The 27,292-nt window shown below is 39.0% G+C and overlaps 2 protein-coding genes across 2 annotated transcripts in view; one reads left to right on the plus strand and one right to left on the minus strand.

Annotated features, from left to right (window-relative positions):
• The first annotated feature begins 359 nt into the window (after window positions 1-359).
• LOC138194402 (uncharacterized) lies at window positions 360-2,887 on the plus strand. The gene is made up of 5 exons (XM_069143110.1): window positions 360-670; window positions 901-1,182; window positions 1,286-1,360; window positions 1,928-1,968; window positions 2,056-2,887. Exons 1-5 carry the CDS (start codon window positions 559-561, stop codon window positions 2,146-2,148), a joined length of 603 nt encoding a protein of 200 aa, XP_068999211.1. The 5' UTR covers window positions 360-558; the 3' UTR covers window positions 2,149-2,887.
• LOC138194414 (voltage-dependent calcium channel subunit alpha-2/delta-3-like) overlaps window positions 2,677-27,292 on the minus strand; it is a 32,450-nt gene continuing 7,834 nt past the window's right edge. The window contains exons 5-39 of the mRNA XM_069143136.1: window positions 26,915-26,974; window positions 22,763-22,925; window positions 22,136-22,267; window positions 20,590-20,650; window positions 20,316-20,466; window positions 20,066-20,140; window positions 19,875-19,964; window positions 17,908-18,021; window positions 16,746-16,824; window positions 14,656-14,789; window positions 14,170-14,187; window positions 12,709-12,780; window positions 11,921-12,001; window positions 11,761-11,835; window positions 10,749-10,832; window positions 10,374-10,445; window positions 10,213-10,274; window positions 10,050-10,117; window positions 9,532-9,577; window positions 9,321-9,418; window positions 9,136-9,229; window positions 7,670-7,765; window positions 7,426-7,547; window positions 6,806-6,883; window positions 6,655-6,716; window positions 6,535-6,579; window positions 6,391-6,453; window positions 5,992-6,062; window positions 5,808-5,883; window positions 5,506-5,546; window positions 4,981-5,036; window positions 4,705-4,822; window positions 4,444-4,556; window positions 4,166-4,248; window positions 2,677-3,592 (exon numbers count right to left, since the gene is read on the minus strand). Coding sequence (XP_068999237.1) covers window positions 3,500-3,592; window positions 4,166-4,248; window positions 4,444-4,556; window positions 4,705-4,822; window positions 4,981-5,036; window positions 5,506-5,546; window positions 5,808-5,883; window positions 5,992-6,062; window positions 6,391-6,453; window positions 6,535-6,579; window positions 6,655-6,716; window positions 6,806-6,883; window positions 7,426-7,547; window positions 7,670-7,765; window positions 9,136-9,229; window positions 9,321-9,418; window positions 9,532-9,577; window positions 10,050-10,117; window positions 10,213-10,274; window positions 10,374-10,445; window positions 10,749-10,832; window positions 11,761-11,835; window positions 11,921-12,001; window positions 12,709-12,780; window positions 14,170-14,187; window positions 14,656-14,789; window positions 16,746-16,824; window positions 17,908-18,021; window positions 19,875-19,964; window positions 20,066-20,140; window positions 20,316-20,466; window positions 20,590-20,650; window positions 22,136-22,267; window positions 22,763-22,925; window positions 26,915-26,974 — 2,946 coding nt within the window. The 3' untranslated portion in view covers window positions 2,677-3,499. The remainder of the gene's footprint in view (window positions 3,593-4,165; window positions 4,249-4,443; window positions 4,557-4,704; window positions 4,823-4,980; window positions 5,037-5,505; window positions 5,547-5,807; window positions 5,884-5,991; window positions 6,063-6,390; window positions 6,454-6,534; window positions 6,580-6,654; window positions 6,717-6,805; window positions 6,884-7,425; window positions 7,548-7,669; window positions 7,766-9,135; window positions 9,230-9,320; window positions 9,419-9,531; window positions 9,578-10,049; window positions 10,118-10,212; window positions 10,275-10,373; window positions 10,446-10,748; window positions 10,833-11,760; window positions 11,836-11,920; window positions 12,002-12,708; window positions 12,781-14,169; window positions 14,188-14,655; window positions 14,790-16,745; window positions 16,825-17,907; window positions 18,022-19,874; window positions 19,965-20,065; window positions 20,141-20,315; window positions 20,467-20,589; window positions 20,651-22,135; window positions 22,268-22,762; window positions 22,926-26,914; window positions 26,975-27,292) is intronic.

Raw genomic sequence — 27,292 nt, forward strand, 5'->3', positions numbered from 1 at the left:
CATGACTGGACTGCTGCTGTTTGTCATCCTCATCTGTAAGTTAAACCTCTGATCTTTTCCTCATGAATGGTGTCCCTTACACACCTAATTAGGAAAACTTAGGAACATATGTATTATTATCTGCAGGATATATTGACACACTTTTACATTAGATTGACAGAATACCACCTTAGTTTTAATCATTGATTAATTATTATTGCATCAATTTCAATTCTTAACTCCAATTCAATCTTCAATTTAAACTGTTGCTTCTCCAACAGATTATTTTTTCGAGATCGAAGTAAAAGGTTGGTCCCTGAGCCGAATATTTGTTTTCATGATCACCTGTATAGCAATTATACATATTAAATACACGTGTTAATCTCTAACTTTTCAGCCCTTCTTCCACCGAAACTGACAGTTAGTAGGTCGGTGATCACAGAGACAGAGTCAGTCACATTGAGCTGTGAGGCACCACCATCTGTTTCTGTGTCTAAGTGTCATTTGTACACTCTAAGTGGAGGAACTGAGAGAGACGTCTCCTGTCAGAACACACTGACAGGAACTGAACTGCTGGAAATGGCAAATCGCAGATCGCCTGCTGAGATTAAAATTAACTGTTTATACAGAGTACAGCAGCCTGAAGAGTTATGGTCTCCATACAGTGACATATTTTCCATCACTGTACAAAGTAAGTGACTTTACTCACATTTACTAATGTTATTATATCTTGATACAGAATCAGCACAAATAAATGTACTGCATTTTAAGTTAATTTTAAGTGTGTAAGAGCGCCAGATTTTATCATAAAAATACATTTATTTTTATTATTGTTGATGAATCCCACCGCAAGGCTGCATAATGCTATTCAATTTATCTTTAGAATGTGTTCAAATACATTTTCAAATGCTTCATTTTCAGCTCCTCTTCCTCCTGAACTCGCAGTGAATCCACCAGTGGTCACAGAAACAGACTCTGTCACACTGAACTGTCAGACTCCGCCATCTGTTTCTGTGTCTCAGTGTCATTTCTACACTTTAAGTGGAGGAACTGTGAGAGAGTTTCCCTGTCAGAACACACTGACAGGAACTGAGATGTTGGCGATTGCAAATCTCAGCTCACCTGCTGAGGTTAAAGTGAACTGTTATTACATTGTCAAACATCCATCTCCATACAGTAACCTGTCCTCCATCACCATTCAGCGTGAGCGACTCTTACTTTCATCTATTGATATTATTATGTCTTGATACAGTATCAGAACAAGATCAATTTCATAATATGATATTCAGGTTTGAATTTGTTTTAGGCACAAACCAAAAAGAAGAAAGAACAACGTATGTGACAACCTTCTTTCCAAGTGAAATGTCACCCACTGGCAGAGGTGATGCATTGCATCTTGATATTTATGGTTTAAGGATTTATGCACAAAAACAATTTACCTTTACTCAGAGTGTGGCGAGATGCAGTTGTACCTTGTGTGAAATGTTGGATGCCAGTTCAGTTTTTTCAGTTTAATAACAGTTCACACAACGCACTGCTACCAAAACCACAGTTTCAATAGTTCAATAGACCTGCATCTAAAATTAAAAGTAGACCACCCGCGTGGGAAACGAGCTCTGCACTTAAAATCTTCCATTGCTTGACATTTTCTTTTTTGAACATGAGCAGCTCAGTGTGATCATAGATTAATTAGAATTACCTTTTAGACAAGTATTTTTCTTTTAGATAAAATATGAGATTGATAGCTATTGAAGATGCAGTACATACAGTCCACATCCTGAGGTTTCTTGACTGGTTATACATATGCACACATATAATTGTGATCACTTCTGTCGACTGAATTCTTTTATTTAACTTTGAAAAATGTATAATTTTATAAAGAGAACTTTAACTGTGCCGACTTTATTGAAAATAATCATCTCAGTGGGACTTTCCTTCTCAATTGCAGGTGCTGTTGAACCAAACAGACAGGAGCCTCAAAACAATGAAGTAAGTCTGACATGAGGACATTAAACCCATTAAATCTATTTGCCATATATGTTAATGGATGATGCAGTGGTGTTATTTCTTTTCCAGCCTACCCAGTACAAATTGTATTCCACCATCCCTGATGAGCCAGCTGCATCAGCCATGAGGGTGGTGATATACAGCAAAGTGGAGGAACATTGAAACACAAACTTTTTTCATACTGTAAAGAGGAGAAAAGCAGACAGCCTAAAGAAAGGTCCGTTCTAGATTGGATCAGCTGGAGTGACACGTTTTACGACTATGCAGCTGTGACTGGCTGTTTGGATTGATTAGAGACAAGTAGGGGGAGTAACTGAGACATAACACAATCCTAACCTTAATGCTCCCACAATGTAACAGCAGGCAGAGCGTCCCTCCTGCTTATCCAAATTATATCATTAAACCAAAAAGTTTCACCAAAGTTTTTATAGCATGATACATTTTTTAAAGCATAGCTGGTGCTCCATACTTCAGCTCTTCTCCTATTTGCAATTTTTTTCTGTGTTTGATGTTGAAAATATTTTTTGTAATGTGATTTATTTTGTCCTCTAGGACTACGCACTGACTATGCATACGTAAACGCATATGCATTTGCAACCCCATGCTACTTTACATACATTCACACACAAACTAGCACAAACTAGCATCACCACATCCCCACACACTTGAGAAAATAGCACAAGGTGTAAATGAAGGAAAATATTTCTTTGTATTTATTCATTAGCTTTCCTAAACATGTGGTTAAGAGTATGTGGTCACCGTGACAAATTATGGCTGAATACATCAATATAACATTCCTTGAACACACTGCTGAATCTTCATCATGCATCTTTAGCTTTGTCTCAAATGTCTAATGCTTTAAAACAAGAAACTGGTCGAATAAAGTTAAAATTTTGCCTTGTCTCGGGTATTTTACATAATCCTTTGCTGACACCAAAAAGAATTTAGTAACAAAATCAACTTAAATGATTTAAAGATACAGAACTATGGCACAGTCAATTCTTTTTAGCAATTGCTATACATAGAAATCACTGCATTCTTTTCACAAAAGTGCATTTTACATTCTGCAGACATTAACTTAAAAAATGTTTCCCCACACAACAAAGAAACAAACATTTAATATCTTACTATCATCCTTTGCACAAAGGACTCGTTATAGACTTTGATGAGAAAGACCTGTACTCTTAGATATTGGGTTTTCACCGTAGACTTAATTTTTTTTCCCATCAATCAATTAAGCAAACATTCAGAACATTATGACAATTTGTCAGTGGCGTAATCTGCAATGCTCTGAGCAAAGCCAACAGGCACTCATATTATTCTCATTTTCTTTTGTGGTTTCTGCATTAATGGATGAGTCTCAGTGCTACTGATAAAGATTTTGTCTTAGTAGAGTGCTGCCTGTTGCGGAGGTATGAGCAAATTCATTTCTATTTGGCCATGTTCTATATGTGTTTGTAAGCATCTTCTTGTTGAGTTAGTCCTTACTGATGACCAGTTTTTCTGCTGACGGTCACCTGCTGATAGTCGCTGCAATCAGAGGCAGCAGAGCTGCTGTTAGAGGACCATACAGGCGTGTTGCTGAACCACACTCCATGGCATTTTCCTGTGGAAGAAATATCCCATTGTGATACATATTACAGTCCATGAGCCTGACATTTGGACATATTGTTGAGTGTGGCTGTGACAGTTCTGAATATAGTTATATGTTCCTGTTAAAGTATAAATGCAGTTTATTACATACTGGGTCTTATTTTTGTAGCCTTCATCATCATTTTTAAAGTTACGAAGAAAACCAAGCACATGTTGGACTGACTTATTAATTCTTAAACTGCTACATCGTTTACATCAGTATAAAAATTGGAAAGTGTAAAACAACAAACCTATTTCTGTGCAAGGGTAAATAAAGCACCTATCAGCAACTCTAAAGCTGACTAATCAACACATTATATCTTATACTTACAACATCTAGAGAGTAAAAATGACAAGTTGCTGTTATTTGATGTGTCAGACTACGTTGTATTTCTTGGTAGAGAGAAGTAACTTAATGGAGTTTTTTCATCACCAAGATATAAACTAGCACAAAACCTGGACTGTTTGTTCCTGTACTCCACTATCAGCTTCACTGTGTACATGTAGACAGAAACACACACTGTATGCAGACAACAGGCTCTCATACCTCAGGGTGGAAAGGATGACATGATTCAGGCTTCTTTCTGTCCTTCTGAAACTTCAGTCTGTCACATTTTAGTGACTCATTGTGTTCAAAGGCGTCAAGGAAGTGAACATGTTGCTAAGAAAGAGCCTCACTAACATACATCTCGACTCACTTCACCCAATGTAAAAACTTAACCCTACACCCAAAACATATAGTTTTATAAGTAAACAGGTCAAAATTTAAAATGAAAAAAAAGTTTTACATCCATCACACATTTGTGTTTCATCCAGAAAGGATATACATGATCTCGATGGGATGCATGGTTACTGGAGGAGCACTGCTGCAGTCACACTTATGGTCCACAACCACCATGAAGAGATTGCTGCTGGGAATCTGCTGTATGACGAAAGACCTGTAACCCAAACAAAGACAGATAATTCAAATGTTATAAAATAAATAGTGGTAGACTCAATAGCTACTGTTTAACTTATTTAAATATATATACAGAGGGTGATTATTTGATTTACTGATTAACTGTTTACATTGGCCTAAATCAGTACCTGACACAGCCATCACAGTCAATGTTGCCTGTTGTTTCCTTTATAGTGCGTTCTGACACAAAGGCTGGATACTCTGTATCACATGGTACCATCATGGTTTTACCTCGAGACCTCTGAGCTGAACGTGAGACAGAGAAAAGTTTAAGCTGAACCACAGATGCTTGATAAAACCCAGATGAACAGAAGTTTTCATTTCTCACACTAGTACTTTCACACATTCACCTCTCCTTTTCACACATACAAACACACACGATCATGATCATGAACAATAGTTACCTTTCACTGAAAGATCGATATTCCACCAGCTGTACAAGTTAAATTCTAGAAGAAATCTGAGAAAAAAAACACAAACATCAAATACAGACCAGTGTTTGTGGTGACTAATGAAAACAGAATGATTAATATTAAACACAGATAGACTGTTTGTAGTTTTTAAAGAAGCAATGTGTAGCATTTAGTGACATCTACTGGTAAGATTGTAGATGGCAACCAACTGAACACCCCTCATCTTCCCCTTCTCAGCATGTTAGAACATGTATGGCGGCTGTGAAATTACTTAAAAGGTCCTTTTAAGAGCCAGTGTTTATTTTGTTCCTTCAGGACTGCTGTGGGAACATGGCTCCATGGAAAAGACCCCACTTTTTATATAGATATAAAAAAGCTCATCGTAAGGAAATGAAAACACTATGATTAGTAGTTTCAGTTAATTATACACCGATGAAAACATAACTATTAATATTATATTCCAATTCTGCCAATAGAGCCCTCTAAATCCTACACACTGGACCTTTAAATTCTTACATGACAAGTTCAGTCAGGAGCCACTTAACCACAGTAAAAGGCTGAAAGAGAGAAAAGCATTTATTATTAAATTATTTTTAGTTGTTTAAAGGTCACAATTCATTTTCTAAAACTATACACTGATCTGTCACCAGTGTGCAAACATTGTTAACCACAAGCTCTAAGCTAGGTACTGTGGTCAACGCTGATGATTTTAAATGAGGTCAAAGTGAAAATGTATTGTATCACAGATTATCAAAATGATCTCTCAGGATTTCTCCTCATCTAAATCTACCACTTGATGTTGTCTCTTGCACACTTACATCTGATAGAGTGCGTGCACTGTCGCTGCTCCCAGCATAGTCTTTGCAGAGGGCCTGGTAGTCGTACAGCGTGATCCTGCAGCACAAACAGCACAGCAGAGGTTGGAATAAACATCAAATATGACATGAATAACAATAATAATAACAGTTCAGGCTTCAAGAGATGTTATATTGTATCTCAGACCTTCTGAAGGATCCCATTTGGAGAAGTTTGTTCATAACAGCACCCTCCACCTCTCCAAAGAAGAGCCCTGTCTGAGAGAGAAGTTATGTCAAAGCACGCTTTGACTAAAAAGTCAAACAATTGTCATTTTACATGTATTCTATGATGCATGACCTCCTGATGTATCAAATCTAAGCATTACTTAATCTCTGAGATTTCCTGCAGTGTAAATTACAAAGCAGACTTTTTATTTCCTCTGTCCTCTTTTCTGTTCCTCTTCCATCTTACCTTTTGTAAGAATAGTGTTTTTCAAGACAAAATGAAAAACCTGGAGAACTGAAGCAAGGAGGGTTTTAAAAGGTTTAAACGATTCTGTTTTTTTTAAAGTTTTGTTCATAGATGTACACTTGCACACAGTACCTGAGATTGTTCTTCTGTAACAAGAATGAAGCCATTGTTGTCAATGAGATAGCAGTTAATATCCTGTTAGAGGGAGGGAAAAAAATTACATTAACCAAAACCTTTCAAAAACTGAAGCAGTCAGACTCGCGTGACCGTTCTTACCTCATTATCACAGCTGATGCTACATTTCCCATCCAGGGCCGTACACTAAGACAAAACAAGAGTATGTTAGTTTCACACAAAGTCAGGAAGCTCATGTCACAGTAGTGGTTGTGTGGTTACCTGTCGGCAGGCTGTCCAGAACTTCCTCTGAAAGAACTCAAGCTTCATTTGGATCCCCACAGCTGAACACATGACCAAACAAAAGCATTTTTTTAACAAGAAATGGAGCGAGAAACTGTAATGATATAAAAGAAGGTTTAGAGGTCCTTACCAGCAACAATTGGAGACTTTCTGTCATCCAGGAGCTGAATTGCCGTGCTGGCCAAAACCACACTCTTATTTTCTAAAGCTGGAAAGCAGAGAATAAAGTCATTACATTTTCAGCTCACTAGATGGCGGTCTTTACTCAGCAGCCTCAGTCAGCTGGATCAAAAAGAAACAGCAGTATCAGTTCATTACTTTACAGTAATGGAGTTCAGTTAGAGCTTTTTCTACAGCAAGATGACTCCAATATTTCTGAAATGGGTGCTGTGATAGGACATTTCAGGTTATGATGGCAAAGCCTGAGTGGATGCAGCCATTATTAACGGAGGTGAGGTGGTAAATGTCCTGTAGAGGGAAGCTGAATTCTCCATCCTCCTACATCCGACCAGTAAAAACCACAGACCATAATAGACAGGAAGTTAAAATGCTGAATGACTCGCAACCAGATGAATAACTAAAAAGTACAGTGTGTAATGAAAAATGAATGCAAGATACAGAAATTAAGTAGTAGAAATTATGCAGATAAACTCATGTTCTGTATAGTTTTGTACAGGCTCTGACGGATGATATTTTCCACTTCACAGTGCAAACATTAAATGCTGTGATCGCAGGTTTTGTTTTTTATACCTGTGCTGAAGGGGATGGAGTAGACAAATGTACCAGGGACCTGCTCCGCCGCTCTCTTGTACCAGAGAGGAAAGTGATCTGCATTAAACACCCCCTCCTTGTCCTCCGCTGTCAGGAAATCTCTGAGGAAGCACATAGAATGAAACTGAAGTGAAGAGCAAAGGATTAGATTAATCAAGCACAATCACGGCCTCGCCTCGAGCTGTAAGTAATGATTAGAGAAATGTTGAGTAGGGGCGCTCACTGATTGGAGAGCTGATCTGCGCGTACAAACAGGTTGGTCCTCGACAGACCAGTACGTGTACCCAGGAAAGCAATCTCCACTCCTTTGTCTGAGTTCCTGTTGGTGTAAAAAAAAAAAAAAAAGTAAAATGTGTGCACCTTCTTTGAGTAGTTACCCTGAATATTTGTGACTGATACAATGTCGCATGTAAGTTTCTCTTTTAAATGTTTGTATTCGCACATACATTAATGCAGTGAGACTGGGTTGTTGCTTCTATGAGGAGACTAAGCTCTGCAGGTCATGAAACTGAATGGTGTATAGATGAAAGTTCCTGACGCATCTGATGTAGAACTCATTTATGAGGTACATTATCAAACTTGCTTGCTTTTTATTTATTCATATGATATTTGTCGGACATCGTTTCTGGTCCTGTGCGCTTATCATGATGTTTGAGGCTCTATAGGCTAAATTATTAATTGGGTAATAACAAAATGATAATCATTAGATCAATTAAAAAAGAGAATACATGATGCATAGCCAAGTATACAATTGTGTCACTTTAGCCAGAAGATGGCACTGTGCCCTTTCGGGTGTCCCCATGCAAGCAGGTGTTACAGGGGAGCTGACACAAGAGCAAACAGAAAGTGAAGACCAGCTGTTTCTGTTTGCTCAAATGCAGAAGTGAAGAAGAATTTAAGTGTCAACCCTACAGTTGTCAATACACTCGGTTATGCATTTGTTTATGCATTACATTATGCATTGGTTCTATACTGGATTTCTGTATTGAGTCTATGCACTGTCAATCCACTACGGTTATGCAAAGTTTATGTAATAAGTTTATACACTGAACCTATGCACTGTGTTTGTATGCTGGGTTAGGGAAACAGCTTGACTGATTTAGATGTATTCAGGTACTTTCAGTTAGCCTACGATTTGTACAAACCTACATCCATTGATTAAAGCTTTATGTCTTGTGTCAATTGAAGTGCACCAGGTCACATACAAATCAAACATTATAATAGGATTCAGAATATTGAAGGTTACGTTGATGTAGAAATGTATTAGCCTCATATGTTAGTCATATATTTGTTCAATAATTTTATCTTCTGCTGCCAGCATTACTTTGTCCCCATCAGGTTTCAGCTGAAACCTTTAGCTTAAACCTTTCATCTAACAAATGGTAAGACTATAGCACTTTAGCATCCATTAAGGATATTAAAGTCCGCTAAATATGGTGTTGAGTGAAACTATTATTATTTTTATTCATGTTTAATTCTATACACATTTAAACATAGATATTAACAATAGGTTACATGTAGCATGACAACTTGTCAATATTTACAAATGCAAACTTGATAGGTGATTGCAGGAACCCTCATTAATTACATGATTTACAAGCATCTCATGGTTTAATAAATTGCGACTTAGTTTTACCTGTAAATGCAGACTGGGAAGAGGAACAGGAAGTGGTCGGAAAATGTTCTTACTCTGACTTGTTGAGAGCCAACCCAGTCCAGTAGGCCTCCAGTGGGGCAGTGACCACAGCATCAAATAAGACCTCCTGGATCAGCTCTCTGTCACCTACAGAAAGTAGAACATAGAAATTGATTTGAGATTTCTCCACAGATACTTGTAGTCTAACTGTTGTAGGTCTGACTCAGGTGTCTCTTACATTTCAGGTGCGGTCTGCGGGCTGTCATGAAGAGCTTGATGGCTTGAATCTGTGTCAGGTGACGATGCTCATGCTGCTCCTCTGTGTTGCAGTAGGTCCTGTGGTCCAAACAGAGTCACACTGTTAGAACACAGGCCTCAGGATCCCCGATGAACACAGAGGGGTAACCTATATAACGCATGAACTCCCACTTCCACAGCCCCTGTGTTACCATTCATCTGCCAGGGCGACATCTGGCTGTTCCAAATCACGGAGCCCTGAAAAACACAAGTCAGTAACGCTTCAGCAATGCCAGCCTGTCTGGACTGATACACTGAGTGTGTTAACATGTGCACAAGTACTCTGGTTATGATTCGATATGTGGAGTAACCTGGCAAAGTGTTGCTCATGTAAACATATTTTCCTTCTTTCCGAAACCTGGATATACTCCAATAGAAACCAAAAGACTGTAGCATGTAAATATCTTATCCACATTGTTGAACATTCTTTGTTGGGAGAAAACATTGTTGATCAGAAATCTACATAGTGTGTATACATAGCTAGGTTTTTTTCTGTTCCACTATATCCTGAAAATGATCAAAATCTGGATAAAACACAAAACCAGGACACTAATGTGAATGTAAATACACTCAGTAAGGCTTCACACACAAGACATTCAGAGTGACACACCTTTATGTATTCACTTTCACTTTAATCAACAGGGTGAATGACAGAGTTGGAGTGACATACCTGCTTCAACTGATACATTTCCTCTGAAGAAGTACTTCCCATGACCCCTTGAGAGAGCTACTCCAACACTGGAGGCACAAACAGAGAAGAGCATACACCTGAGTCACAGAGACATAAACTGACAGAAAGTCATTTAGGAAAGGTAATAAAACTTTTCTTCCACCTGAATGGAGTTCCTTTGATGTCAGTGTAGTAATAGTCATTGTGCATCTTTAGCACCCGCCTCTAAAAGGAGAAGAAAGTCACTCCTTTAGTCCAGAGACGACAGAGAGAACAACCGTCATCTGATAAGAAGACACTAAACAGCTTTATCTGCAGCCTTACCCCTCTATCCACAGTCTTCTTCACCTCCATAGAGAAAGTCCCTGTCCTCCTGTTCACCATAGCATTGCGTAGCTAAAAGATAAAGCACACATCGAGGTGCATAGAGTAGGGAGGTCGAGGCTGGATCAAGCAGTCTGTCAGTGCTAGACTTTGAAAACCGAGCAAAATACTGCGATAACTCTTAGATTTATTTAATCTAATAGAAGCCTTTGCTATGACTGAAGTATTGAATTTATAACTTCGTTACAGTGTGAAATAAAGTTGCTAAATCACAAAATATTGCAGATTCAAACACACTTAGACCTTCATATTGTACTTAATATCTAAAATAATGGAGTCTTTTCAAACTTTCCAATTTTTGTTTTTGGCACATACAATGTCATCTTTGTCTTCCCACTCCACCTCAGATAGATCCACGCTGCTGTAGTTTGGCTTCCTCCTCTTCTGACCCTGCTGATACTGCACAAATGAACACAATGTACACAATTTAATGATCTTTTTAGTGTAGTGAGCTTTATTTTGACTAAAAGTTTAACCACAGCTCAAACCTGTCAGCTAATCTAGCCTGACACAACTGTCAAATCTGCACGTGACACATAATTTTCAAGTATATGAACCGGATATCAAGGCAATAAATCGATTTAGAAATGCTTTACTGTAATCTGTCTTTTGTGTCTTTCATAATGAAGACTTACACTATGCTCTTATTTTTCAAGCGCTGTTATGGAGCTTTAAATGAGTAATTATTTAACAAATCGACTGTGAAATTAACACTGTCAGGTAAATTAAAATTAATTAATAAGATTGATAGAAACTCCATGCTCAAACAGGTCTACATCAGTGCATTAAAAACTGTACATGTCAAACTCTGCTACCGTATGTAGTCCAGCTCCACATTAAACAACAAGTCAATAGACTACAACCACAGCACAGTTTTAGCCACAAAGAGACACTCACGAAGAACCAACACAGACCAACACACACAGTTGCACAGAGAGGGATAGCACTAACACTGGCACACACAGATCCACAAGCACAGCCATAGCTCCTGAGGAAACCAGCGGTCCCAGGGCGAGCGGCTGTGGTCTCTGCCAGCGAGTGTTAAGTTACCTCTGGGAAATCTCAGGCCAGCCAGCCCTATGAGTGGCCTTTATCCCTGCATGCATACATCAAAGGAAAAGGTGGGGATTACAGACTATACGAGCCTATGTAGCCTCCCAACCAGATAACACATTTGTCTCAGTGTGCCCGCATGGGAGGTGTTCAGTTAATATTTTGGTTATATATACAATAGCATGGACAAAACCAAAAGGAAAAACAGGGTAAAATCAGGGAATGCAGTGACTGTTCAGGTGTAAACATAACATTAAGATCATAACCGAGTTACCAAAGGCCTGAGGTCCGGATGTGTCAGGATGTAGCCATTGTTTGTGATGGCAAACACATATCCATGGATCCCTAACTAGAGACAGAAAATGAGATACTTAAGGCAGAATAAAAAACATGCATATGAAAACATTCATTTTGTACAAGACAGCTGATTGTACCATATGTTTGGGGATGAGCTTCATCAGCTCCTGCAGAGGGATGTCTGTTCCTACAACCCCCAACAGAATACCCTGGTTCTTCTGCATGAAAAGAATCAAAAACACACAACTTTAGATTCAAACTGCATTAAAATTCACTTACTCTACAGCAGCAGAAGATCTTTACTTAAGTTAAAGTACCAATACAACAATGAAAACAATAAAAAATAGACATCTAAGCACAAAAACATAACCGAAAGGTACTCAAAATATTGCAATTACTCATTGCATAATTACATAATACATTGATTGTTGTTGCTAATCAATGTGTAATGCTCACTTTACAGCTGCTGGTCAAAGGGTGACAAGTATGAACAAATTTACAGTTGCAGTTGGGTAGTTTAGTCTAGTGGGCAATGGCCCCTTCAAATGCTTACAAGATCTAGTCATGAGATAATTAATGGTAAGAAAATAACAGAAAAGAAAAATACAAAGTCCTGCTGGATAAATTTGTTTGTTGTGTTTTAGGAAATATTTATTAACAGTCAGAAATTTAAAGTGCAAATTTCTCTTTGATAGAACTTTTAATAACTCAAACACATCTGAAACAAAACAAGAAGACACTACTTCTTTTGTGTTCACAAGACAAAAATAATGGGAGCCACTGATTCTCTCTATGACAAAGTTTTATGTCAAATGTTAATTAAATGTTGATCAGAATAACTAGTAACGACTTAGTAAATAACTGGCATCTGTCAAATAAATGTAGTCAAGTATAACTACGTAAAATACGAAGTATATTCACTCACCGTTTCATTCTTTGTGCTGAAGACAGGCATGGCTACGGTCGTCATCAGACTCGGCCCTGATTTGTCCTTCAACTGAAAAGAAAGGGGGACATTTTCAACTGATAAAGGCTAGAAACCCCATTGATCCCACTGAGCTGACTGCCAACATGCTCTGTGATCATGTTTTTAAGCATCAGTCAAAAGAAAAAGCTTCACAGAAAAATATTATATTTTCACTTGATACACTCATACACTTTACATACACATACATATTTTAATTACCAATCATAGCAGATTATTTTCATTAAAAAGACAAAATAATTCACGAGATTCAATTAAAATATCCGCAGAGGAAAAAGAAGAGCATGAGTTTGGTTTGAAATCTTCAAGACTAGACTAACTAAGACAAAGGTCTCTACAAAATTAGTTACAAAACAATGAAAAGTGGATCAATAGAAATACCAGACTGGTTTTGACAGAGCATGTTTGAATGCGGCATCTCAATAAGGTCTTTTAAAATTACATGTAAATATGACCCTGGTCAAAGCCTTCCTGTTGTCGGACCTGAACCATGTGAGGCTCCTGTGCTCAGGAGGATGAGGGCTGACATAATTAAGCACATGAGCTCTGTTAAAGTAGGTCTGCTATTCCCTCACCCTGTGAGTCGATGCAGCTGAGTGTGCCTGTGTCCGTGTTTGTGTGTGTGGTTGATGTTCTTTTGTGTATGTGCATGCATACGAAGCAAACGAGCTGTGAACTGCTGTGTGTACAAGCTGGCTTGACAAAATGAAGAATTGAGGGTGCTTAAATTCATCACAACACACAATGGAAGAGAAAACGGGACTGTTTTAGTCATACACACACACACACACACACACACACACACACACACACACACACAGGCACACACACACACACACACACACACACACACAGGCACACAGGTAAACCCATGCTGAACCAGCTCCATCTCTCTCTCTCCCTTTTCTCTCTCTCCTTCTTGGTCTCCCCTCCAATGTCAGTTTTATTATGGGCTTTAGGAGATAAAGTGCAATGATCCACAGAATGATGAATGGTGTGTCTGAGGCTGAGATACAAGAGCACACACTCCAGAGGACAATCTCCCAACCCTTTTGTGTGAGTGTGCGTGTGTGTTTTAGTGTGTCTCCATAAGAAGTAATGCTTCTCCACTGTCCCTCAGAGGGAAGAGCCTCCCCTCACTTCAGACTTTCTGAGAAATATTGATGCACAATGTTGGAAATAAGAAACAATAACAGGCTAATTCTTAACCTCTCTGGTCACTTCTACTTTTATAGTATGACTCAAATTTGCTGAGTTTGAAAGGAAACCTTGTATTTCCTGCCAACGATCCTTTTTCTGGTACTACTTTAGAACTATCCCTGCAATGTCCGGCCAGTTCTTATACAAGACAACAAATAAAACATCCAGATTAGATATAGATATATAGATATAGATATTTACCTTATGAGCCTGGGAAAGCTGATGAGAAAGAAGAGACATAAAGATTGAATCGTCAGTGAGTTAAAGTCTCCACATTCTGCATTGACTTTGTGGACACAGATGTACAGTCGGGGGAAGATCCATTCAGATTAATGAAGCTCATAATGAGGAATCATTCCAGCAGCATGAAGAGTAATGATAAGGGAGCAGACCTGCACATGTGCACACTCGACGTACGGTCCAGGGATGGACAAAAAAACATGAACAACTCACACTATCATGTTATGCAGGATGGCAACACAATAAACTTAAACCTTAAAAGGCATCTGAGAGTGGAATCAACACCGTAATGTGTTGACAAATGTACCGGACTGCATTATGCTATGGGAGAATCCTGGTATTCTGTCAAACATGTGTTCGCACTAGCATACAAATGTATACCAGTAATATAGGCTATTAAAATAGATACAGCTCAAGAAAATAGTTAAAGCTATGTAACATACTTACAGCACTGTCCACGTAAGCCTCAGTCCACACTGTGTCGTGCTCGTGATCGATAACCTTCGGGCGACTCATTACGTGAAGATACCTCATCACATTCTCCTGAACATCGGCTAAGGTGGAGATCTGACTAAAATATCCTGCAAAAGCACAACATTAGTGTGAAACCAACAACCCTGATTCCAATTAAAGCATACGCATCCTTCATATTAAGAGCATTTCAACATGTATTTGGACCATTTAACATTAAAATCGAATTGTCACCTCGTGTTTGTACAGTCAAGCTGCAGTTTAAATCCATATTTGACCAGAATTATAACATATATGTAGTAAAGACTTTTAAGGAATCTGAACCTTAAACAAAAGGTTGTGGCCAGGTCAGTAGATAATGCTTCACATATGGCTGTTGCTGCTAAAATGATACAAATTCAAAAACGAACACGTTTTCAACCCGGCAGCCCCGACGAACAATAAAGTCACCACAGTTTGAAGGTGGACACCCAAGATTAGTGTCACCAATTCAGTGTGCAACCAAATTTGAAATATGGTCATAACATCCTCCTCTGTTCCTGAGTTATGGCAACACATTTACAAGAATGGGCCATCTTGAGTTCAAAGTGACCTTTAGCCATCAAAATGTAATTAGTTCACCTTTGAGTCCAAGTGAACATTTGAGCCAAATTGAAAGAAATTCCCTTCAGACGTTCCTCAGATATCGCATTCACAAGAATGGGACAGTGCCTCCTGCATCGGCTGTGACTCTGGTGTAAAATAGTGATATTGTGTGATAACAACATGAAATAGTCCATCACAAGTCTAAGGCCTGCATCCACAATTTATATTGTCTTATAGAAATGTACTATCAACAACCAGAGCCTTTAGACAAACTGAGGTCAACAGTCCAAGATCCCCAATGCATCCCTTACTTCTTTTGAAAAGGTTTGAGGACCAAACAGAGGTTTTGAAACATTCACCTTACTATTAAATGGTATCTTCTGTGAGTGTGAATTTTCTGCGTAAAACCTTACATGCTGCCCTAAAATAGTAAAATACTAAATCTGAAAAGCAGTACAATTTAAACATAAGGCATCTAAAAGTTCTGGAAGCAGCCTGTAAAATACCCACCATGAATATGTTTTGAAAGAAATTCCCTTCCAGGTTACTAAACACCCCCAAAATTTCCCAGAATAAACAAATTACCAAGAACATGACTTTACTGTCCTCAATGGTGGCTTACAGGCATGTCAGCAAAAATGTATCAAAAATAAAATTGGTCATTGTGCAGAATAGCCTCTCCCTGATGCCACTGCATATATACTGTATATTCTATACTCATTTATTATTATCAATGATGCATTAATGTGCAACAATACTAAATTCTAGGCTGGTGGAGATAATTCAAAAGCTGCTTTGTGTAGGATGTAAATATTTCTGGCTTTCACTGGTGGAAGTCTAAATTAGCATCAAATGGAAATTCACTAAATAACCAGAGTACCTTAAAACTGTGTTGAAATACGCTAATGTATTTCATTACTTTCTACTCCCGCTAATGTCCCTTACATTACTGGACTGCAATTCCCCTGCAGCTTGTTTCCGCTTAGAGCGACACAGGAATCGTTTGACTTGGTTTCAGCTCCTGCTGTTGCTGACAATGTTTCACATCGGACATGTAAGGTTATTTCACAGTGGGGGTCTGTATGGGGAAGAAGGTTTGGGGCTTGTCATTCCACAATCCCTCTGTGATCTGTTTTCCTGGCTGTGACTTTCCCTTCCAGAGGGCACTCATCCAGAGCGCTGACACGTGGGAGCCATCAGCAGTGAGCAGCCAAGAGGTAGACACTGACAGGAAGAGGGATTAGAGCGGATTGACCTCTGACCCCCCCAAGTGCCACTTCATTGCCTCTTGGCAGAAAGAGTCTGAGCCAGCACATGAATGCACGCACAAAAGCACACATAACACACATACACGGCCAAACCACACAGATAGCTGCACATCCTCAATCTATCATATTAGAGCACAGAAACGCCACATCAGCCCCCGTTCATGGCTCTGATACGAAGCTGTCTTGGTAAGTGTTTATCAAAAAGTCTCCAACCTTTGTTGGCACAAGCCATCCATTTAAGGTTATCAGCAAACGCAGACTCTCGGCCAATCAGGTAAGGGAATATCCGCACCTGTTCAAAGGACACATGGATGACAAAGGTTTCAAAGATGGAAAGATTAACAAGAAAACATGCAAAGTGATGAGTCCCCTTAGTACTTCATCTTCCTGTCCTGATTCTATCTAGCTTCAGAGCAAGAGGTAGCTATATGGTTTGTGTAACCTCATGAGGAAACAGTGTTCAGCTATTTTTCAACCTTTCTTTTTTTTTTAGCTAATCTTTTTCAATTGGCATCTTTGTAATTTGTATTTTTTTCAGTTGATGCAGTTAAATAGTTAAATTCAATCAAATTTTCTTTTGCTGGTGCGTGAGGGCATGTGCTACTGTCCTTTTAAAGAACACTGTGTGACACTTTGCCAGACCTGTACGGCTCATTGGCTCCAGATGCTTTGCTTAGCATAAAGCATATAGAAAACACTGAATGGCTGCCATATAGCAGCCCTGAGGGTGTACGGGAAGGGTCGGGGTGGGGGTGGGGGTACCCTGCCAAACACTGCCCTGTGCTCTGCCAAACACTGCCAACACACATATGCTTGATAAGACTGAACAAAAGCCCCTGAGCTGTTGCTTTTATTGCTCTGTGAGCAGCACCGCAGTTAATTTCATTTCAATTGCATTTAGGTCTTACAAAGAGAGCCTAACAAAAGATGATAAATCCAGCATTGAGTCCAGGAAGAAGTGAAGGGAGACCACACCAGTGGGGTACGTGGAAAAGAGCCGTTGAGATCGAGCTGCTTGTACATGCAATACCCTTGAAAGATGTTAATTTCCAATGTTTTATTCCATATGGGGGAAATATTGCTCTGTAATGCATCAACACATCAAAAAACGAGATATTGACATGGAGTTCTGAGAGGTAATGAAGTAAGAAACCTATCCTTCAAAACATCAGACAGGAGCTGCAGCTGGCATGTAGTATCAAACAGTACATCTATCCCAGATGCAGGAAAACTACAGAGCAAGCAAAAAATTCTGAAAAAAGGTACGTAACATTGAAAATTAGGAACTGTGTGGAACAGAGAACAGTGAGAGAGAGAGAGAGAGAGAGAGAGAGAGAGAGAGAGAGAGAGAGAGAGAGAGAGAGCACAGACTCACTTTTCTTTCTGGCCAATTGTACTTTTCAAAAACGTCATCATACATTTCAGTTGCCCCATCAGTCACGAGCATTATGGCCTGGCTGCACACACTGCCACGTCCAGTCTGATTAAACTACAGAAATAAGTAAGGAGAAAGAAGGAGCACATGAGGATATACATAATGTAAAAAAAAAAAATCAAAAAAGCTCCCTGTTGTTATTTGTACATTAAATAGCCAACAATTATGTCTGATCATGATGTATAAGTCACTAAGCTACAAATAATGTTTAAATAAGTAAACCTGAATAATGTGGTGCTCTGTGTTGTGATGCCAGAAGATGCAGTGCAGCAATTAAGTGGTTTATTGACCTGTAACAATGTGAATGTGGGAAGACACCAGAGAGTGTAGTGACACAAACACAGAATAAATTCTGCTGAGCACTCCTGCTCTTAAATCACACAGGCTGAGCATCAGAAGGCTTTCAGAAGTCTCTTTCTCCCACTTACAAACAAAGAAATATGATCATCAACCTCTCGAATATGATAAAACGATTTTTTTTTTTTTTTTTTTCGCTCATAATATGAGTCTGTTCACAGCAGACCTTTTCACCTGTCAAAAGTACATCATGACAGTGTGACACACACACTATCAGGAACTGAAGCTGCTGATTTGATCGTTTTTCATCTGTGCTTTAACATGTCAAAATGTCTTCTGAGAAAAGGGCCTGTGAAGAACTCAGTTCAGAGTGGTCGGTCCTCGCCACGCCTCGGAGGCTGACTGACAGGCACGACAGCTCATCCAGTTCACCTGGACTCTTCATCATGCTCTCTCTGCTGCTGTATCTCCTTCTTTTGCTAGCCTTTTGTTTGAATGTGTATTCTCCTATTTGTTTATTACTGTAAGCAAATATGAATTATCCATTTTTAAATAGAGGTAATTACTCAAGATAATCAATTAGGGGGGTCATTATGTAATTGATGTTGATCAAATCTAATTAATCCCAAACCATTGCAGCTGTAAAGTTAAATCAATGTTCTCATTCTCAGAGAAAAAAAAAAACAGCCATCAATATTATATATTTTGTGATGGTAAAATATCTAATTGTAAGTTTTTGTGGTTCTTATCCCTGGTCTTTTAGAGAGAGCAGTCTGTATGTTTTGTATCACAGTACTACTCATTCAACTGACCAGACTTGACAGAAAAGCTGCTGCTTTGATTTGGTCCATGATAGTCTGCATTTTGACTTAATTCACCGGACAGCAGCGTAACAATGAGTTTCACCAGCAGGCTACTGGCTACCTGATTACCATATTCATTGCGAGGCTTTAATTAATCTGACAAATGCAGAGGTAAAAGCTGCGCTCCCTCAGCTTCAGCGGCACAGCCAAAGCTCGCCTGAAAACAGGGAGATAAAAGAAGTGCGGCGTGGCTCCTGGCCTTATCTTCTTTGTGTTCCAATCAGCGACGTTATTAATCATTGACATTAATTAGAGCCATTAATCACGCTTCAGAATAGATGTGTCTGTGTTTGGAGGGCGGAACGGGGATAGCACTGGAGCGTTTCGCAAAGCGACACACCTCCCAAATGCCCAAGTATATTTGACTAGAGTGTTCTACTTTTTATGATTAGCTGAGAACATGCAGAGTGTTGTACTTGAATTCTTTCTGCCACTGAAAACAAATTTGGCTTGTAAAATGAAAGTTTTCCTTCTGCTATGGTCAAGTGGAGCCCTTGAATAAGATAAGAACTAAATGTATTTGTGATAATTGAGCAAAGGCACAAATTCATTACTTTTATGTCAAATGCATCGATAAATAAATGAATCCTTTTCTTTAAAATTATATATATATCAGCACTGTCACATAATCAGTAAACAGTAACTAAGACGTTGATCTGCTTTGTGATACGTTATTTCAGTGGAATATAGACTGAAAAGATTTATGAACAGATTTATGAAGTCTCAGTTTACTGTACTGGAACTTACATCATTCAAGATTGTGAATGCTTCGGTCAGAGCTTCGCCCAGCAGCCCAATCCCTTTGGCAAACAGCTTGTCCAGATGTTCACGGAAATGCTGACAGATAACCACATCAGTGGAAAATAGAGGTTTTAAACATTAATCGCGTTCAACCTGATGTGATCCACATACATTCATCAGTTTGAATAAGGACTCACGTCTTTATTGTTTCTGTCAGCCCGGACCAGCGTACCATTCAAACAAGGCTCCACATAGTGGATCTCCTGATTATACTGTAGAAATATAAATAGAATTTTGTTTATTAAAGATGAATGAGCTCCAAATACATAACATACCAAACAGAAACATCTAAAAAAAACGTCATCATGAAAAGGAACCAAGATGACATATAAGCAAAAAAAAAAAAAAAAAAAAAAAAAAAAAAAATGTTTGGTTCCTAAAACTTACTGCAATGATGTTGAAGAAGTCATCATCTCCCAGTGTGTCTAATATGGAGGAAACAGTCTGTCTGGCAATGGTCAGCCTCAGTCCCTTCATACTTCCACTAACGTCAACTAAGATCACAACATCTTTGGGAGACGTAGCTGCCTGGATGTACCTGTGAATATGGAGTTAAATTACACACATCCTTACAGTAATTACATAGGAATAGAAAACTAAATCATTTCCTGACAAACTATAGGATGGTCAACAATATGTTCTCAGGTATGTGGAGGCTTACCACTTCCGATTTCTGCAGTCAAAGCCAATAACGCCATGCTCATCTGGATGCCACTTTACTCCTGTAGGGTAGTTAAGGGAGGAAATTAAGAGGGGAAAAAAAGGGACATAAAATAACAGTGTTTCACAGAGAAAAAAACACAAGCACGGTGACACAGAATATTTGATATGTAAGAGTAGGCCATCAGTAGTACACAATATGCCATATACTGTTCCATGTAAAGATGTTTGACAACTTAAACCACATGGAGTCACCAGATTTACTGTATGCTTAAGAGTGTGGGCACAAACACAGCGTAACTAATTTAGGACCTAATGCTTTAATTTGATTTTGAGAGGTTTATTTAATGTACGCATTGAATTAACCTAAGCAATGAATCTGGTGATGTATATATTAAATATTATATATATTATATATTAAAAAAAACAATAATTTCCAGAAGACCAAAATCAACAGCAAATTTCTCCTCCTAACAAGTATTGTCTGTGTATCCAAAGGGTGAATCTCGGTTGGCCACAGAGCTCTGCTGCTCTCTGAAAACTCTTTAAAACACATCACTGAGCCGCATTGTTGCAACACATTCCTTCATTATGATGAACACACTAACTGTTGTTTATCTTTAGTAGGTCCAACATTCACCCTCCTGCTGCAGGAAACTCCAAAAACCCAACTCACTAAAGCATCAATTGTGAAATAATTAATGGGTAATAACAGTCACCACAGATCTACTATTTACTCCTGTTTATGTAACATTATGTAACATGACCTGTTGGCTCCTGTTTGAGGGTTTATGTCTTAGGTTGGAACTAATGATTATGGAGGCCATTGCCAAGAGTATTGACAGACACACTAAATAAAGCATCGGTGGTTTTAGTCTTTTCATGTATTTTAGAAAAAAAATAAACAATAATTCTTGGTCTTTTAAAATCTTACTTTTACCTGTTAAAATGATTATTGAAACTAAAACATGTAAACTGTAAAAATATTTCCCATAACATTTTCTCTTTGAAAGGAACATGACCAAAAACAAAAGGAAAACATGATTCTGTTATGTGTGATTTTATTACTTAAAGTATTTCAATACATTACTAAAAGAGTCTTTTCAAACATCTCTCCTTTATGGATTTCTCTTCACACATTAAGCATAAAAATCACACATCTATAACATTATCTTGAGTTGTATCTCATCTCCGTGGCTCCGCTTCAGCCACACAATGAGCCAGATGCCCGTTTCACATCACTGTGACCGTCTGATAACGCTGGTTGGAGGCTGTTTCTCAGTATGGTTGTGGACCAACACTGGCAAATTCTGATTAATTGCAGTCTGTGTATGTATGCATCCTCTCTGATGGTCTGTAAAATTACAACATTAGCCAAATTACCCTTTTAGTAATTCTAAATCATTTGTTCTGATCTGGGTTTTTTTTTTTTTTTTTTTGTCTACACTGATGGCTGACAGCTCCCACGGGACAACCCTTTCTTTTCTCGCTCTCTCTCTCTCACACACACACAAAAAGATGAAGACAGACAGAGTGACAGCACTCACCGGGGTACTGCCTAAAGAAACCTTTGGCGCTCCCAAAGTACTGCCAGATAAGCGTTGGATCTCTTTCAAAATTATCTACAAACACTTTATTCAGGGCCTCGGACCAGTAAACCCCATTCACTATGTCGGGATCTGAGGAGGAGAGAAACACAGACAAGTACATTACATGGTGATAATGGTGACCAGTCCGGTCACTGTTACTGCTGACCTTTGTGCCTTATTGACCCCCCTGAAGGAGATACAATGCCCGTGACTAAATCATCCCCTCCCTTCCTTCTGCAGGACGAGCCTCCTTTTGTGCTGTGAACAGAGACTTATGGGGAGTCCATTACAGCCAAACAAAAGCCACCCAGGCAATCCACAGAGAGCAGTGACAACAAGAAGTGACTGAGCAGCTTCCGTATGAGCAACATCTTTCCAGAGAGGTCTGCTGCTGCCTTCCCTTTATGTCTGGACCATTATCGATCCCCGAACCCCACTTCTCCCAGGCTGTGATAGTGATCCATCAACCATTTCTCATTTTCACCACTTATTTTCCTCCCTCCCTCTCTCCTCCCCATTCATCAGCTCTCTGTATAAATAACACTCAAATTATCCTGCCTTTTGGCTGGCTGCCGAAGTTCTCACCTTTGTTGTACATATTGGTGGGCACCTGCACCACACTGAGGCTCAGGTTGACGGACAGGTTATTGAAATGTTCATTGGGCTCCAGGATGAACTCTCTTCCCAGCTCCACGTTATTGCCCTCCTCGTCCACTTCATTGATCAGCACGGCATTGAAGTACTCATACTAAAAAAAAAACAAGTGAATACAGCAAATGTTAGACAGACAGGAATGAGGCCTGCAGAGACAGACGAGAGCAGTTATGATGTGCACTGTTTTCATTGGTACAAAATCGAGACAATAATATTATATATGGTCATATTTAAAGGGTAAGCACAAAATTGTCAATACTATCTTAAGACAATAGTCCCACACCCTTAAATATATTGAAAACAGGACTAAATTCGTAGTCCTAAATCAAGCAGATATTGTTAGAAGTTAGTCTTTTACTATGAAGTTCGCTCTTCACGTTTTTCCCCCCACAATTTTCCTTGCTGAGCTGTAACGGAGTAGTAGTAATACAAAGGGAACGCACGACTGTAAATATTTTCCACCAGCTCTTACACTGGATTCATATTATAGATCTCTTCACAGTCCGTAAAGAGAGGAGGAACATTTACAGCAACCAAAACCTGTTTTAATGCAGACATGTGACAAAAAAAATGTAAAATGTATTTTCCTCAAAGGTGTTACATTTCAATCAGAATCTGATTATCAAATAAAGTGATGAGTGCTTAGTCTCCATTTTCCTTCTGAGGATTACAAACCATCAGAGCAGAGATAATAAAATCAGACAAGACAAAGGGGAAAAATAATAAAACAGAAACATTTCAGTCTGCAGTTTTTTTTTTTTTTTATTCCTTCGTTTGTCAAAATAGACATTTAAAAGATAGGATGTGTCACTGATGTTTAAAAGGACACGCAAAGCTGACTTCACGACTACGATTAAAAAGTCTGGGCAGCTTAAAGTGAAACTCAACAGTTTGTCTGTCCTGTCCTTCACTGCCTGCTGCTGCAAGAAGAAAGACTACCTCATCCTGTCTGAGCGGCCTCTCTGTGGCCTCTGGTCCTTACTGTCTGTACTGAGAGAGAAAGAGAGAGAGGGGAAAGATGGAGGGAGGGAGGGAGGGAGGTAGGGAGAGAGGGAGGGATGGGTGATGGACTCTATAGCATCACTCTCGGGGGAGGCCGAGCGGGCATCACCATCAAGCAGCCCCTGACAGCTCATACCACGCCTGAGCAGCTCTCTGACGAGCTGCGGCGGGGTGGAGGGAGGAAGCTGTGGAGGGGGGAGCAGCCGGGGAGAGAAACGTGCACCCTCAGCAGAACTGAGTGCTGTAGAGAGGCACGTTAACCACCAGGGTTATTACTGTAGAGCAGGCCACGGGACACTGCAGCTCTCCGAGACGGCCCGCTGACTCTTACACCGCTGCAGTTAGCTGTAGGCCGTACTGCAGAGATCTGCCCTCTATTATAGACAGCTGGGCCTTACTGTATAGCCAGGCTCAAATACCTGGAGATGATGGGTCTCGCGACGCTTTATTCTGTTTAACAGGCTCCGACTCATCCTACTCTGATCATACCTACCATCTTCATAGTCAAAACTGATTTGTGTGGAAGCTTTCTCCTTCTGTGATGTTGTGGATCAGATTGTTGATTCAGTGATATCAATTAAAAAAAAAAAACATTCAGCATAGCTAAATACTCTGTACTGTAAGCAAGTGATTTATTACTGAAAATAATTTTATTCAGCATAATTTTGTGAGTTTAATTATAGAAAGTCAAAACTTTGTTGTGTTCAGAAAATCTATTTTCAGCACTGGGTTCAGAAATAAAACATAAAAATCATGTGGATGTTAAACATTTTTGCTAAACTTCACCTTTTAAAATCTGACGCACAAAGCAAACGAGGATGACAGAATTATACTACAATTATTTATTCTATACTAATGCTTCAAATATTTTCAGGCACAAACACAAAACCAGAACTTTTGGACTTTAACTTGAAGCTGAGGAAGATTTTGGTATAAAGATTAAAGAAGGTTTAAGAACACACAAAGAACATTTGAGTTAAAATGGTATTATTCTGCTGGCATGTCTTCTCATTTATATAAAAACGGGAAATATAAAATGTTTCTAAAAGGCTGATCTTATCAGAAACTGTTGTTCATTATTAAAAGTAGTTGAAGACTTTAGGCTTACTGAAAGGAACAATTGTGATAACAAACGCCAAGCAAAGCAAGTTAGGATACTCTGAAGTACAAACCGAGTTTCTGCTGAACCCCAGACTGCTCTCAGGTCAGCACAAACCATCCGACTGTCCTGACATGAAGCAGCTGAGATAAGAGCAGCCAGCTTATCTCACTGTGGTCAGTGAAATGGTGTGTGAAAAATGTGTGGTGTCAGAGGAGACGAGGTTGGCTAAATGATGCCACCAGGAGTAATATCATGACATCAAATCATTACCGCAGGTGGATATTGAATTTTCCTTATTATATTTTATAGCCTTGAAATCAAATGCCTGTGTGATAGGCCTGCGTTGTATACCAGTAACTGTCAATTGCTTGAATAAAAATGCTAAAACAGGTCAAAGTGGGCAAATTTAACCCTAACAATTAATTTTTTTCATCCAATTTATTAAATGCATTGATGGTTGTAGCAACTCTTTAAAAAAAAAAAAAAAAAAGCAACATAAACAGACATCTCCAAACAGCGAAATGTAAAAAAAAAAAAAAAAAAAGTTAAATAAATAGCTGTTATACAACTATGTAAAAATAATGTTGTTCAAATATTTCAGGAAATATTATTTGTGAAAAAATATAATGAAGAATTTAATCGATGTATTTTATCTTTTGTGGAGTTTAAGGATTGTTGGTTTAAAAATGTGAGATTTAAGACTGTCCCTAAAGATGTAGGTTATCCTGATGAGATGGAAACCTTTTGTTCAACAGCTCAAATACAGCACAATGCACTGAAATGATAAATACTGTAAATGTAAGAAACCCTCAGTAAAGTTTGTCTATGTGAACAACGGGATGTAAAGGAAGGAACCTGGAGGGGTATTTAAATCTGATCAAAGACAAAAAAAATTGTTCCATATTATTTTACATATTTCATCAGTTGTCCTTTTTGTTTAAAGGTAACAGCTTCCTGTCTGCTTATGGCCGTGTGTGAACAGCAAAGAAATGCGTAGGGAACAAGGTGACTGGACATATTCAGATGATGTAAATGCTTCTATTAACTGTAAAGTGCTGCCGTTATTTCAGTGTTTTGTTGCTCGAATGGGTTTCCAATCTAGAGCCGTGAAAGTGAAACAATGCGCCGCGCAAAAGAGTTTCATTTATCTTTGTCCACTGGACGGAGAGAGGGAGAGAGAGAGAGAGAGAGAGAGAGAGAGAGAGAGAGAGAGCGATAACAAACGCCAGAAATACTGCATTTCCTCTGCAGAGACTGAGGAAGCTCAGTGCTCCGTGGAAATCCGCAATGAGAGCCGCTAAATAATGTCCCGAACAGAGTCAGAGCACATGAGCATATTCTGTGTAATATAATTGAATTAAGAGTTATTGCAGATCCTCGTCCTTCTCCCGTTTTTCTTTCTCTGTTAATATGCTTACACTATAGGCCTATAGCACACACACACACACACACACAAAAAAACCCTGTTTGTGCCGTATACACATTGCTTTTACCATGCACTACAACCTAAAGCACAGCCTTCGATCCGGCATGCAGAAGGCGATCTTAATCTCCGTTGTGCAATATAGTTACTCACTTACTGTACGCAGGACTCTAAGGCTGCAGCGGCGCAGACGTGTTTTTGAGCTATGCTGTTTTACACTTAAAAACAGTCCGCGTGAGTTACGACAGTATGGCGCTGCAGCCTTCAATGTGTGCGGCATTGCTTATCAAAGAAACATTATGTATCAAACCGCTGACAGGGCATCAGAGTGAAGGACGATCCAAGCGCAATTAAAGACTTTTAGGGCCTATTACCCTTCTCTCACCTTGCAGCCGCTCCTCCCCTGACCAACTAAAAATGATTCATCCTGGTCTAACACAATGACAAACCACATTTTAAATAATTCGTTCCACGATTTTTCTTTTCTTTTCTTTTCTTTTCTTTTCTTTTCTTTTCTTTTCTTTTCTTTTCTTTTCTTTTCTTTTCTTTTCCTCACCTGCAGCTCGGGATCATCCTCGTGCTGATGGTGCGCTTCCTCTGCTGCCTCCACCAGCCGCTGAAATGAGGGGGGAAAAAAGGCTGGTTAATAAGAGCACACCTATTACGCGCAATATAACATGCTTAAAATTATAGACTATAAGATTCACTATTGTATCAATAATGCCTGCAAATTCTACTCAGGCCTACATTTTTAAATTAGACTCCCACAAACTTCCTGAAACTTTTACACTCTGCTGCTTTCTGTAGCCTATTTGACGTGCTGGTTGCAAATTGCTCTGCCTCTCGATTATTTCCACATCTCAAAGAAAGGTCATTCCACTGCAGAGGAACATGATCGAGGACCATTACCAGGCTTGACATCGACGGATGAGAT

This window comes from Embiotoca jacksoni, unplaced genomic scaffold (genome assembly GCF_022577435.1).
Source record: "Embiotoca jacksoni isolate LCO1_2020_lvr unplaced genomic scaffold, fEmbJac1.0.p SCAF_1, whole genome shotgun sequence".
Taxonomy (NCBI): Eukaryota; Metazoa; Chordata; class Actinopteri; family Embiotocidae; genus Embiotoca; species Embiotoca jacksoni.